Source organism: Carassius gibelio, chromosome B20, assembly GCF_023724105.1.
Source record: "Carassius gibelio isolate Cgi1373 ecotype wild population from Czech Republic chromosome B20, carGib1.2-hapl.c, whole genome shotgun sequence".
NCBI classification, from domain to species: Eukaryota; Metazoa; Chordata; class Actinopteri; order Cypriniformes; family Cyprinidae; genus Carassius; species Carassius gibelio.
In genome coordinates, this window is record NC_068415.1 from 8,412,393 (window position 1) to 8,427,821 (window position 15,429).

General features: G+C 35.0%; 1 protein-coding gene across 4 annotated transcripts in view; it reads right to left on the minus strand.

The window, feature by feature from the left end:
* The window catches only part of LOC127983990 (CD2-associated protein), a 56,550-nt gene that overhangs the window by 32,512 nt on the left and 8,609 nt on the right, over window positions 1–15,429 (minus strand). For all 4 annotated transcript variants that reach the window (XM_052586437.1, XM_052586439.1, XM_052586438.1 and 1 more), the window contains exon 2: window positions 265–425. In XM_052586437.1, the coding sequence (XP_052442397.1) occupies window positions 265–425 (161 nt within the window). The remainder of the gene's footprint in view (window positions 1–264; window positions 426–15,429) is intronic.

The following is a 15,429-nucleotide window of genomic DNA, read 5'->3' on the forward strand; positions in this document are numbered from 1 at the left end:
TAATGTGGGTTCCCTCACACTGCTTCAGTAACTACTTAAAACACTATTTAAGAGGTACACAAATTGAAGAAGAGACTGCAATACCTGAATGACACATGGCCAGCTTTCAAACGGAATTCAAAACTTGTAATGTCATACCTAAAGAAAACCACTTCCTTCCTGTTGCCACTCAGCTTTGGCCAACCACAAGGCTTTTTATCTTTCTTTATTTCCTAAAATAAACCCAATATTAAACAACATAAAAAAAGCATTTCTTGAAATTACCTTTACAAAGTTGTCTGGGAAAAGGCCTCGTTTCCCGTTGAGGTCTCCCTCCATCCATCCCTCCTCCTCAATCCTTCGCACGTTTCTGATCACATCTCCAAGTCTGAGGGTCAACTCATCGTCATGGACGGCTTCATACTCAAACTCCACCACCACCTCAACTACAAAGGGGAGAACAGACAGTCATTGAAAGTAGGTTGTTTGTGACATAATAGCACAGATATTACTTAAAGATGAACAGCAAAATACAACCAATGCTTTTTCACACCATTTACAAACTGATCAAGCTAAACAAATAAAGTAAATGGCTTCTCTCAACAACAAATGGTCTGTTTGCATTGACACACACTGAAACTGATATTGTATAGAATTTCAAAATGTATTTATTATCCTTAAAGGAATAATTCACCCAATAATGAAACTTGTCATCATCTACCCACATGACTTTCTTAGGCGAAACACATAACGAATAAAAAACAAACAAAACAATCGTTATCATATACGTAGTTTAAAAGTCATATGACCATCACATGGGTGAGAAAATTATGAGAATATTAACTTTGGGTTGAACTGTTCATTTGCTGTCGGTCAATTGGAACCATTTTGAATTTTATTTTGTCTGAAATACTGGTTACCTTACAAAGTTTTCTTGAAATTTTGTGATTTTTCTTCACTTTCTGCACTATTTTGACACTTTGATGTGACAGAATTTCTATTAAAGTTATGACGATTATGAGTCAATTTGACCTCATATTTCATTGTTAAAGGCAGCTGCACAGACCCTAAATTAAATATTTTTTGATGCATTTTATTATGTCAGTTTCTCAACAAAGAAGCCTAAGGGCATTTTCATTTATATATTCGGCAACAAGCATTTTTTTTGTCATGTGTGATAGGTATTAATTGTACCAGTTTTTTTGTTTTAAATAGTGTGATTTCTGATTAACTGTAATGAATCCAATTGAAATTTCATAATTACTGTACCTAGATTCTTCACTTAACACATGTGTTAAAGCCCTATGAGACCAACATGAACTTGACTAGTCCAATATTTCAAATATGTGTCCTAATATTTGGTTCTGACCTTTAAAGAATGAATAAACATTCCACACCAGGACCACAGAAGAGCCGTGTGGAAATCTAGACCTTGCCCTTTACAGCTACTATTGTTTGACCTCTTTGTTGAGCGATAACTTCAAAATCACTGGCCAAGGGCCAGCAGAGCACAGCCTATAAACAATGTTTTAATCAAATATAGGTTTGTTTTGGAGGACAAAGCCTAACAATGGTAATTTTAACAGCCAAAAGCACTTAAAGCACTTTTTCAAGGGCTTTGGAATGACTGTTTCCAAGCAAAGTGGTGTCAATCAAGTTTCAGGCAAACAAAAACAACAATGTCTGAACAATGTGTGTTTCTCTGCTACCTAATCATTACCACGGACACCCAGACACAAACATCTCCCAACCATTTGCAGAGTCTTTGTAAATTGTATCGTGTCAGACAATGCCTTAGGAAAAGCGCTAAATCTGGCTGTGAGGAGCTGAATGAGTCTGAGGGGAATGTGATCAGCTGTATATGCACACAGTACTTCTGTTGACAAAGATTATTTACACAGCCACGTCAGAGATAGCAGGGACTTCTCATGGAAAACACAGGGAAGAGGTCAGTGTGTTTGACAGGATCTCATCCTTACCTTGTCTGGTTATGTCTGTACAAAGGATTTCTATAAAAAAATATGTACTTTTGTAATCATCAAAAAAAAATAAAATTCCCTGTATGGCCAAAATATTTTGGGGAATTCATTTGGGAGCATCTGTCGAGAGATGCAAAATAAAAAGGTTTAGGCCAACTTGATGAGGAATCTGTGTTTTAGGTTTGACAAAGAAGACATTTTCTTGCTACAAAAAAGTGGAAGGTGTACACACTGCAGCAGTGAATAATAATACAATATATTAGGGTTGTCACAATATCACATTTTCACTACACAGTAGTACAAAATACAAAACATCGAACAGACAACACATTTTAAGGCATTAAGGCATTCGTCCAGTTTTTGTCCTTAAAATACTAGCATTTGTAACTGTCTGTACTCTACATGTGCATCTGTAATGGAGAGAGAGTGGGAGAAATAGAGTATTTGCTTTCCGTATATAATAAAACTATTTTTTGGCCAAAAAAATCTTATTGTTTAAGATATCTTATTGTTTACATATTTATTTGCTTGACCAATGTCATTGTGGGTTTTGGTTATTTTTGCTGTTTTAGACTGTTAAGGACCTTTGAAATAACTGAAATAATTTGGCAAAGTGATATGGACGTAAATGAATGCGGTCAAGACCTGCCTTGAACTATGGTCACCGTACATTTCCCTTGAAAGTAATTGCACTCCTTGGAACATTAGTTAGCCAATCAGACTAAAGAATTCAAAGATGGCGTAGTATGATAAACAAATAAATAATGCTAACAATCAAATTCTTCTTTAAATGTACTTTTTTATGACAGGTGACAACTAGCTGCGTAGTGTGACACCCCCACATCACATTGGTTTTTGCACATCATGTTTAATGCGTTACATTTTAATCTTGTTATTAGTTTGTGCCGATAGATGATAGTATTGTGTATCGCCGATAGTCAGAGATATCGACATCTGTCGGTAATCAAGACGATATTAGGCTCATTTTCCTATTAATGTATTAGATTATAATAATAATAATAACTATTATTTTTATTAGGTTACTTATTATAATTCAGCTTACTCCAAATGAACTTACCCGTTTTAAATACTTTAATATTGGACATAAACAAACACGTTAAATATAGTGTTAAACTGCTGGACTTTACATGAAATCTACTATTGATTTTCACCGTTGACTGATTTTGCAGAACATTTAGACTGATATAAACGTCAGTGCACAGATGCGGCAGATTTGTTACAGGATGCGCAATATGATAGTTGCATCAGACTATATATGAACTATAGTTGTTTTAAATACAGAATATGCATTTTTATATTTAACGTTAGTTTATTGTATGTTTTAAAGTATATTTTTTTGAATATTGGTGATTCCATAGGCTCTCTCTCTTGCGCACATGTGCGGTTTAAAACACCAGAACAAATAGTCTCTCATTTGCTCCACTCATGCATGATAAGATTGTGTATCGTCGATCTCACGGGCTGACAATTTGATGATTTGAAAAATGACCATATTGCCCAACACTAGTTTGTATGGCTGCTATCCTGACCAGAACTCTGACAAGGACAAACTTTAGTTTTGGGAACAATTGTCATTTTATTTCAGAGTAACAATATATAATCACAATAGTTATTTGTGCTTTAAATATAGTCTTTATGATATCAAAATGGTTGATACCCTAGAAATGTCATCGGTGTCAATATCAGAAAAAACAAATACTAGCCTAAAAAAAAAAAAAACAAGCTCACTGAAGACAATTAAACAGTTGATTAAATAAGAATAAGAATCTACACTCTAAACCCCAGATTTTGTTTTAAGTAAACATTTTTAGTCTTCATTAATTATTGTTCCGTGTTTTTGTAAAAAACGTTGACATTACTAAATATAATTAGTTGTTTGAACTATTCAGACAGAATGTTGAATGCACTGATAATGTTAACTAGAGATAACTTAATGTGTTGAGTTTTTGTAAGGGGAGGAGCCCCGTTTGAATAAGTTTAAGCAGTGAACACGCAATTGTTTGAAGATTCCGGCTGATGATGCACACAATGGATTTGGAAAGCAGCATGTAATAGTGAGTGTGTTAACTTCTATATATTTATCTTTCTGGGAAAATTGATCATTCAAACGACTGGTCCGATGACAGTGTTACTGTAATTAAAGCTAAAGTACTCTTAATGTACCGATCAACCGTTTTCCTCTGACGGTTCACAGTTTAGCTATGATGCTAATATTTAAATCAGTGTTTCTTTTGGTTCACAGTTAAATTAAGTTCAGCAAGTGTGTTTGCATGTTCATTTTAGCTGTAACGTTACATATCATTACCCTTAGCCTCAGTATTTTATCATCAGCATGTGTGCATCAATTAGCTTTTTGTTAAAGCTAAGTTAGCTTGTCTTATTGATATATTATCATGTCTAGTATTATTTATAATAACTGCAACTGAGCCTAAAGGGTTATGCGTACATGCTAAAAGTTTGTGCTGAAAGTTTTAGTCTTGAAATGGAAAACTTTTTTTCTGTTTTAGGTGTTCATGGAGTTCTAATTAATGTTACAGGATTGTGGGCAGGATCTCAATTATGAAATCATTAACCAACATAGACTAAGTCAAACTGAGATATTCCCTCTAGGAGAGAGAAAGTTGGGCAACTTGTTGACAGCTTTCACAACAAATCAAGGTTGGTCCATATCAATTATAGACTTGCGTTGCAAAGTTTTTAACAGCTTAAGCACTGAAAATGTATCACAAAACGTTTACAATTTGTTGTGTAATGCAAACAAAATTGTGCTTGGTTTTGCTTTCTTGTGATCATTTCTTTCATTTTATTCATCAGTGATTCATTTTACTCCCTAACAGACTAAAGAGCCAACTGATAGGTCTCCGGTGCTCAGAAGACTCCCCATTGTCCTTGACCACAAACTTACAGATTTCTACAAAGTATGCTCTGTTACTTAACCACTGTTTTCTCTTAGAATATCTAAAAGAACATAAAAACATTACCATTTCACCAGTAATTGATAGTTCCTGTGTTTTATAAAACCTCTGAAAATAAAGCCTAAACCATTAACTTATTACAATAGCTCTTTTTATGTCGTTACAAACCATTTGGACTTTTTAAAAGTACATTTTTAAAATACAATATTAAGTATAGTTTACCCAAAAGTGGAATTTAAGTAAAATGTAAAAAATGCAAAAAACTTTACATTACATTAATAACTAAAAAAAACGTTGTAGCTTTAGATTTTTAGCTGAAACTGTGGTCCTTGGTGTTTCATTCAATGCAAGTCAATGGCTACCATCACTTAGTAAAAAGTGTTGTAAAAAACAACAACAAAAAAACAGGCAAAACAAATTGAATACCTGTCTCCTGATGATACATTGAGGTGTTATGAAGCAAAACAATCAGTCCGTGAAAGAAACTGACATTATTTACAGCATTATTACCTTTAATCCACAGCCCCAGCACACAGTCCTGAGTGTGTTTACTAATGTCTGGAGAGTAAGCATAGTGCGCTGTATTGGTCAGGAGTATCCACAGGTATTCATTTTGTTTTGCCTGTGCATGTTTATTAAACTATCAGAAATTGTTTCCATTGACTGTTTTATATCAATCACCAAAGAGCACAGTTTCAGCTAATAATCTTTTAAGGTTCTACTGACGAAAAACCCAGATTCACCTTGGAAGGCCTGAGGATATGTAAATTAACAGCAGATTTTCAATTGTGTGTGAACTGTTTTTAATAAAACATCATCATTTTCTGTTCCTACATTAAAAGTCCATGTAACCAAATTTAAATAATCATTGTGAAGACAGAACTCCAGCAGTCGTAACAAATTGCTTAACATTATTGATGGTTATGTAATGAGAAATTTCATGATTGTGCTCTTATGTTGTTAGGACTCTGATGACATTGGAATCCTCCTCATTGAACAACAAGGCTCTCATTTTCTCTCCATCTTAATCCAGCCTCATTGAAGATCCTCATTGAAGGAGAAATTGTGATGGACAATATTGATGACTTGCCAAAAGCTATGTGCATTCTGTATGGACTTGCATACACACTGCATCTCAACTACTAAATTTATGAAGAACACATTATAGTTCATCCAACAGGTACTTCTCATGTTGGACCAAACCCATGTTGCAAACACTGAAAAAACAGCTAACAATGTAAGGAAATATGAGAAGCTCCCATGAGAAGCCACTTGTGTTTTGCTGTATATGACATTAAAGTGTGTTCTGTCACTGCATATTTGTGCTGTTAGTGCTCGGTTAATGTGTTTTCACACAATTCTACAGCCAAGTTAAAAAAGTTACAGAGAATTGTCTCCGTTTTAATGCATGCCAAGTTTGAAATTAATGCATATCCAGGCATTCACAAGGTATATAGAATATATTGATGAATACTGTGTGTTCATGTTTCTTCTACAAACTAGTTACAATTGTTAATATGTGCTGTCAAAGCTTATTTTTACTTATCCTGTGGCTGAAAAATTTAATACATTGTCATGTTACCATTTCTTTGGCAAACAATAATAAAAATTTGCATTGAAATCTTTTTTTTTATTATTTTTTTTTTTTGAAAAAATGTTTCATAGAATAAATCTCAATTTATGTCTAATTACATTGACATAAATTTAACATTTATCATAACTTAAAAACGTTTGTTAATGTTATTTACTAATACATATTATATATATATATATATATATATATATATATATATATATATATATATATATATATATATTTATATATATTTGTAGTTGTAACTTACAATAGTTACATTTATGCAACCTACAGTACACTCCAAATAATAATTGATGTGAACTTAAGATTTTGAGTAAAGCCTACTAATGTAAACTTGATTTGTCTACTGCATAAACTTAAGGTTCTATGTTAATTCAACTAAAGCGGTTTAGTTTCAATTTGGGTAAAGACTTAAAAAATTTTGTGCAATGGGATTCCAAGAAAATTTCTAGCAAAGTCAACTTATTCGGGCGAAGTGTGTAATTACAAGCATTAGGACAGAAAAACTGCAGTAGAATAAATAAATAAGAAATGCTACATACATTGTATAAAGTAATTAAATGTATAAAAACTAGGGCTGCACTTAACTAGATATTTCTGTTGGACTAGCAGTCATTCATTTGAAGCATTAGTTGACTAATTGCACGCTTATTAAAAAAAAAAAACATTTAAATCATAATTATTGAGCCTTTAATATATGTGAACTAATCTAATTGCCTAATACTCGCTTAAGCGCACATATAAAGCTTTATTCAAGACCAGTGAGAGACTTTTTTTTCTCTTTTGTGGTCTGATTAACATGCATAATACACAGCAGGAAATTTTGACTGCTGTCACTTTAAGAGCTGCCCAGATCCAATATTCTGTGACGCACTGTGTTCCTTCTCAGCATTTTGCATTTTAATGAGACCTAAAACACTACGTTTACTAGGATACTTGCAAAGATTGGCATAAATACATGTGTATTTAACCATTCAAGGCCTACAAAACATCAAAATCAATGCTCTTCAATACTCTCACACTCTTGCACGTGCCTCACTGACAGTGCTTAGAAACAGACAGCGCACAAATCTAGTGAAATGAGCCTGCTTTTACTGCTGATTGCATTTGAACAGCTTAAAAATCACTTGTTTTTAAACTGCCAGGCTAGGTAAATTGCTAATTAAAACCAGTTAATTGTGTCTGCCACCCCTAAATATATGCTTTGCAAATACTAATAAACAGCCAATATTCTAGTAATATGCATGCTTATAATTTTTGTTAAAACTAAGAATATGTCCTTAAAAATAAAATATTTTACCAAATCCCTTTAGACAAAAGAAAAACAATACAGAAGTGAAATCACTCATAATTTCATACTTCGCTTGCTTCGCTTCTTACACAGATACAGTTGACTAAACTTTCTCATAAGTGACGGGTCTCACAAGTCTTTCAGCTCTCTGGGAAGTACATTTTAAACCACAGACAACCAGGTACACAATCCAAGCCTTTTTGAGCAAACGCCAAACCATTTCTCTTCTGTGGCCACTTTCTGTTTTTAACACTGTGTGAAGGCTGGTGGCCTCACACTCACTGTCTCTTCCTCTTCTTTTTGGTGCAGTTTGCAGAAGACAAAAGTTACGTATGATGTCAAACCACCATAAAATGTGGTTAGCTAGTTTTACTTCTAATTTAGTCTTGACCATATTTCCAACCATAAAAGAAGGGGGGAGGGGGAAGAAGAACTTCCAAATTTAGATGAGCTTCCAAATTAACTCACTCAAAAGGCTTGATCATGTCATTGAGTATATAGAAAGTATATTTTTTATTTTGTAACCCTTTTTGCACAGAAAACACTGCTCAGTACCAATATGACAGAAATGCAGAGATTAACTGGGGTCAGGATTTTTGGAAACTGAAAGTGTGTAGTTAAACAACAATATGGCTTCTTCGTGTAGCTCATGTATCACATGTTTCATGCTGACTTAGCCTCTCTGTTTAAGCCTGCCGAAGCATCCTGATCTGGAGCAGAGCTTTGCAGAAATTGTCATAATGACATAGTTGGACGACTTGGCATGAGTGGCAGGAGCAGATCCAGAGCCAGCAACTCTGCTCTTATTCCCTCTGCAGCCATTTAGAAAGCAAAACATATTAGGTAATTTACTTCTCTGCATTCTGACTGCCAAAATGTCTTAAAGCTTTACTTAAAACTCTATTCACAGTTGCCAGCTTGTGAATAACTACAGGAACATACCGGGTCAGTGAAATAACACAAAAGACTACACGGGGTAAGAAACAATTCAGCCTTGAGTCTAAGAAAAGAGGTTTTAATAATGACTATTTAAGTTTTATCCAACAAGCAAGCTATACAATTTTTGAAATTACCTCTCAGACTAATTTCCACAGGTGGAGCTGAAGTAAACGGCCCCTTGTTTATTCTACATTTTAGAAATGGCTCATAGATTAATCAAAGAGCTGAGAGATGCACAAACGCTAGTATGCTTTCACTGCACATTTCTGTACTCATTTTCGCCAAGAATCTGCACATTGATTTTTCTTACATTTGTTTTGTGTTCCATGAAAATAAGAAAAATAGATGCATATGGGGTTGGAACAACATGAGCAAATAATATTTATTTCATTACTAAATCTCTTTTATTTTTTTATTTTTTTTTATAATATTTAATTTTTGAGAGGACTATTCCTTTAAACTACAATCAGACAATGCAAATTATGGTTGGTAATTACCCATTATTAATTACCAAATACCAATTATGACTTGGTAATTAAATCTTTAGGTCATTTAACACAACATCTACACACTGAAAAAACAAACTTTGAGGTATAGTAAAATATACTAGATTTACTGTCATAATTTTTACATTGTAATATTACAATTCATTGAGAACTAGAATTTCTAAGTAATTTTTTAAATAAATACACAATTAATTCATGTATAAAATGAACTGTATGGGAATAGTACATTTTATTATATATTTTCTCATATTATTTAACTGTTTTAAAGTCATTGCACATAAATCTAAAAATACTGAGTAAATTTTAATGTAAAATCTTAGTACGTTCACATCCACGTGACCGAATCACATGCCCGCGTTTTGGATCCGAGACAGACAGACGGTTGCGATTGCCAGTGCCACACGTGCGATTGGGATTGTCACAAGTGGATGCAAAGTTAATGTGTACGGTAAGTTATTGCCTTTTTGTAGTAATTTATGACAATGTATAGGTGCATGAGAATTTGAAAAGTCCGATTGACTTTGTTGTGTAACTCTGGTAACGTTAACTCGAGGTTACATTAACCTAGGCCTGCATTTTCCACTGCAGTCCGCGAAGCAGTAGTCTCATACAGAAGTCAGTTTAAAACCAGAGAAATTTGTGTCAGTCAGTGAATTTATGTTAAAACACGAATTTTGCATTAGGAAAAGTTCAGACCTAATTTGCCACCCTCCTCATTTAACTGCGATCAGGTTACATTTAACCACAACTTTCAAAACATTACATGAAATAAATCGTGCTGAGTGACATGAAAAAAAAATGTGTGAAAACGAATCAATAAACTATAAATTTCGTGACTACAGCACGATTTGCCTTGAGATTATTGGACCAACCAAAATTGACCTGTGGGCGTAATTTTACAAGGAGCAGCGTTTTATTTCTGGATGAAAAGCACAATAACGTTCATACCTTCTACAGTTTACATTAATCTTTGTGGATTACACAAGCGTTTCTTCTCAGATACATTACAAAACTGAGAATAAAAAAGACAAAAGATTTGGTTAAACAATGTTAAAAAATATTGGTTATATCATTACAAATACTAATAGTGTAGAACAAATATTTCGAAATTTAGCAGCATCATTTTACCCATAATAAGCCATCTAAGATTTAGAAACTATATAACTGGAGATTAAACTTTTTTTGTACTCTATCATGAACTATTGTAATAGGTTGATATTTTTTTTCAGTCCAGAAAGTGTCTGAAAAGCTCTGACATTGACTTATGTGTTTAAATGAACTTATTTGTTACCTAGACATTATGATTATTAACCAGCATCACATCAGAATACAACTCCTGGTTGTATTTCAGCTTCTGTTTATTGATTAGTTCTCATGTAATTTTCTACCTTAAATATAATGTATTTTCATTAATTCTGTTGTTTTAATATAATTGTGTTTGTTCATTTACAGCTTGACTGCATTTAGGAAATCTCTCAGACGCATGGTTTTCAACCCTGGTGTGTCATCAAGGATAAACAGTAAATTTTTATCTTATGTCTTGGCCATGCAAATATTGCAAATATGAGACCTCAAAACGTTTAGAGCTGTTAAAGCATTACAGATTGAAGCATCCACATACCGGTCAGGGCTGGTCGGTGCCTTGCTTGCACTTAAATTGTCCTTGTTCGTTTAAAGGTTGGGGGGCTCTTAGAGCACATTTGTCTAGAGACCATGCACAACCACAGCAGTTAAGTCAAACTGTTTCCTTTTCATGCCTTGTGTGCAATGCATTTAATTGTCATACAGAGAGGCAATTTTTGGAACACATTGGAGTTCATCTGAAAAAGCATGAAACTGTTCATTGTTTTTTTAAAGACTGTGACTACAGTACCAATATATATTCAACATTTGCTTCACATAGAAGCAGGAAGCACACTCCTCACGGCCTTGAAGATTTTAAGAATAATGTCTTCCAGACATATTCAGATCAGCCAACTGAAGATAGTTTTGTAGAAGAAAGTGAAATTGTTGCTTCTGAAGAAACATTTGTAAAAGAGGGTGAAGATTTGTGTGAAGTCATCGTTGATCAACTTGGTTCCTTATTGCTTAAATTAGGCTGCATGTTTAATGTGCCTAGTAAATGCATTGATGAAATTGTAGACGAGATTCACTTCATTACTTGTACAGCATCTGAACCCGTAATCAAAGACATTGTCCACAACACATTAAAAAAACATAACTGCAATCTTGAAAAATTGGTAATCACAGAATTGGTAAATAACATTTGCCAGTTAAATCCCCTTAGTGCAGCCTTCAATGAGAAAGGTCCTCTTGGCACAGCATTCCAGCGGAATAGGTACCTGAAGAAACATTTCTCTATTGTTGAGCCATTGGAGTATATACTTGATGAAAAAGAGGGAAGGACGTTCCAGTATGTACCAATTTTGCGGTCCTTGTCAGAAATTCTAAAGAACACAGACGTTCAGGACAAGGTGTTTAAGAGTGCAAGACACCACAGACCATGTCAGTATTCAAGTTTTCATGATGGTTCCAACTTCAAAGAGAACAAATTTTTATCTGAAGAGGAGTTAAGACTTTCACTTTTACTGTACTGTGATGATTTTGAAATTTGCAATCCTTTAGGAACCTCGCGCAAAAAACATAAGATAACTGGAGTCTACTGGGTGTTGGCTGATATTCCTTCTGTGTTAAGGTCTGCATTATCATCAATTTACTTAGCTGTTTTGGCCAAGGCTGATGATGTAAAAAAATTTGGCTATTCTGCAGTGCTGGGGCCATTGTTAAAGGATTTAAAAAGCCTTGAAGAGGATGGAATTTTTGTGCCTCATTTGGGAAGAGTTGTAAAAGGGACAGTATTTTCTATCATTGCTGATAATCTTGGTGCTCACTCACTCGGAGGTTTTGTTGAAAGTTTCAGTGGGTCACACGCTTGCAGATTTTGTGTTGGAGAAAGATCGCGGTTTCAAGAACTTGAAGTAAGGACAGGAGCATTCCCTAGCAGAACAAAACAGCAATATCATTTGGATGTTGAAGCGGCATTGGCTAGTAACACCCACAGCCATGGAGTTAAAACACATTGTGCACTTACTCAAACTTTAAGTCATTTTCATGTGACAACCGGTTACCCACCTGATGTACTACACGATTTACTTGAAGGTATTGTACCTGGAGAATTGGCATTGTGTTTTGGTCTCTTGATAAAGAAAAAATATTTCTCTCTAGAACAGCTCAACAGAATCATCAAAAACTTCCCTTACAAGTGGAAAGACAAGACTAATTGTCCCCAAGGAGTACCACAAACATTTGCTTCTCGTAAAACCATTGGTGGTAACGCCCACGAAAATTGGTGCTTACTGAGGCTGCTTCCACTTATGATTGGGGACAAAGTACCAGAAGAGGAACTGGCATGGCAGCTACTGATGACACTCAAAGATGTTGTTGAGTTGGTTATGTCACCTACCTTCACTGAGGAAAGCATTGGTTACCTGGACAGCCTGATTGCAGAGCATAGACAGAGATTTAAAAGTGTTTTTCAACAAGAGAAATTGATTCCAAAACACCATTTTCTGGAACATTATCCACAGCTCATCAAAGCATTTGGCCCACTAGTGTCTTTATGGACAATGAGGTTTGAGGCTAAACACCACTTCTTTAAGAAGATAGTGAGACAGACCAGCAGTTTCCGTAACATTTTAATGTCCATGGCAAAAAAACACCAGTCGATGATCGCATACCATCTGCACAGTTCAAATGTCAAGAAACCAGCCGTCACTGTGTCGAAGATGACAAGACTTCCAGTTGAGGTTGTAAATGAGAGTGTGCAAGATTTTCTAGCACAGAAATTTCCCAAGGACACTTTTGTTAATTTGACTAAAACTGCAGAATTTCAAGGCACCAGCTATGCTGTAGGCATGATGTTGGTATATGGCTCTATCAGTGGGTTGCCTGACTTTGCCGAAATACTACAAATTGTTGTTGTTCAGGACCATTTAGTGTTCGTTGTGAAACTGCAAAGTGCATGGTACTGTGAGCATTTTCGATGTTTCAAGTTAGAGTCCACAGGCATAGTCAAAGTAATTGAGCAGTCACAACTTGATGACACATACCCACTCTCTGCTTATGCAGTACAAGGTGATCGAATGGTTTCTCTGAAACACTACATCTGCTGATCAAACTAGGTAATTTCAGAAGGGCTTGTGCTTTGTTGGGTGACACCTTGTCAAAATATGTTTGTGTATTTGAAGACTGCACAACATTAAAGAAAAATGTAATTTGCAATAACTTTCAAAATAATATAATATGCAAAAAGATACATACAATTTTTTTAAGAATTTTGGCTTCAGATTTAAAATGTATATATATTTTGAATTAAAATGAGCAATTAACATAATTGTCACATTCTTTCTGACAAAAATGCTCTCTTTTTTTCCAGTCTCTTTTATCTATCCATTTAAAAGTTAGACAGCACTTAACTTTTTGAAGTACTTATTTTATTTAATTATTGCAAACCTTTGGAATATTTTGATTGTTTCTATGTCTTGGAGCCTTATTTCTAATTTGTTTTAAATGTGTATTCATTTCCATACATTTAATGTGATTTTGAGCCGAAATTGTATTTGATCTTGTCTTATTTAATCAGATCTTTTTCTTAATTTTTCTTGCAGTTCTGCTCACCCAAGTCTCTGATAATGTCTGCCAGCACTCGACTACGTGTTATCATTGATGAGACTACAGTTAATAAATTAACCTTTCCACATGGATTCCCTGGAACTGTAGATGAACTTTTGGCAGCTGCACAGGACTGTTTTCAACTCCAGGGAAATTTCACTGTTATGTATATGGACCAAGATTTTGATAATCAGTTCTTTACTCTTACATCAACAGACCTGTTAAAGGACAAAGACACAATCAAACTGGTTACAACAGAACCTTCTGTTATTCTATCATTGACTCCTGTCAATGAAGCTGCTGATTCATCCCCTTCAGTGTCACTCAGTCAGTCTTTCCAGGATGACAGTTCCTCAGCTAGTTCGGACACCATTACTTTACAACAGCCTCTAGAGTATCGATCAGAAGGTTGGCCAACTACTTTTGTGATACCCAGCTTTTCGTATGATGTTGAAATTATCCTTCAGAAAGCAAATGAGGTTTTTAGAAGTGATGGAACACTTCTTAATAATCCAAGTATTACCTCTGGTGTGCTTGAGAAGCTTGCAGAAGAAATATTCCGCTAAACTGCCTATCCCACTGGGCTTCAAATCGAGGTGGTTATAGAAGCTTTGCTGAAGAAACATCCTTGTCTGAGGGAGCCGGGTACCTCATTTTCAGGTATGTACGGGTGGCAACAGCGTCTTAAGTATAAGATGGCCAATTATCGTTCTAAATTGAGAAAGCGTGAAGTACCTTGTCCCGAGCTTGACATTAACGCCTTAAAACGTAAATTACCCGGTGAGCAAAATCCTGCAAAGAACTGCAAAAGACCAAAGAGAGCGGAAGTCAACTTCCTACCTCCACATCCAAATGGAGAAAATGTTGATAGCCTTGAAATGGAAAGGCAGGAGCTTCTCGAAGAGGTAAAAAAAAAGAACAACCATAAAGTGATAAAAGAAAAAATGGCAAAAACATTCTCCTATCGAAGGCTGGAGGTTGTGAGTGGTAGTCCAGCTGCTGAAGACTTCAAGGAGAGATGGCCTGCCTTATTTTGTGAAGCTGAGGTATGTAAATGTATTCCCTTTATTAAGCCCTCTTGTTTGGCCAGAAACAATTTAAAAGTATTATTTAAATATCGATCTCTTGTCATTTCAGATAAAAGAAGAATTTAGGAGACTAACTACGATTTCCTTGGAACAGAGCTTCATGAACAGGCTTGACGCCTACACGCCAAAAATGATTACCCTAATGAAGCTCAAGGGAGGTGTTGTGGCACCAAGCTGAGGCCGTACATGGACATACTGAGTCAGGTGTGTTTGTTAAAAATTGTGCTTGTTCACTCTTTTGAGGAATGTGATCTGTTTCTCACACACTACACACTCATACAGTATCAGTCCTCACTCAATAGTCAGTTTTAATCACTTTTATTTATATAGTTCTTTACACAGCACAGATGAGGTCTTAAATGATTGTAGAGGTCATTTATTAGGTCTTCTAAAGGCTGTCTGCAAAATATCATCAGCAGTCAAAAATTGGGCCTGGATCCAGA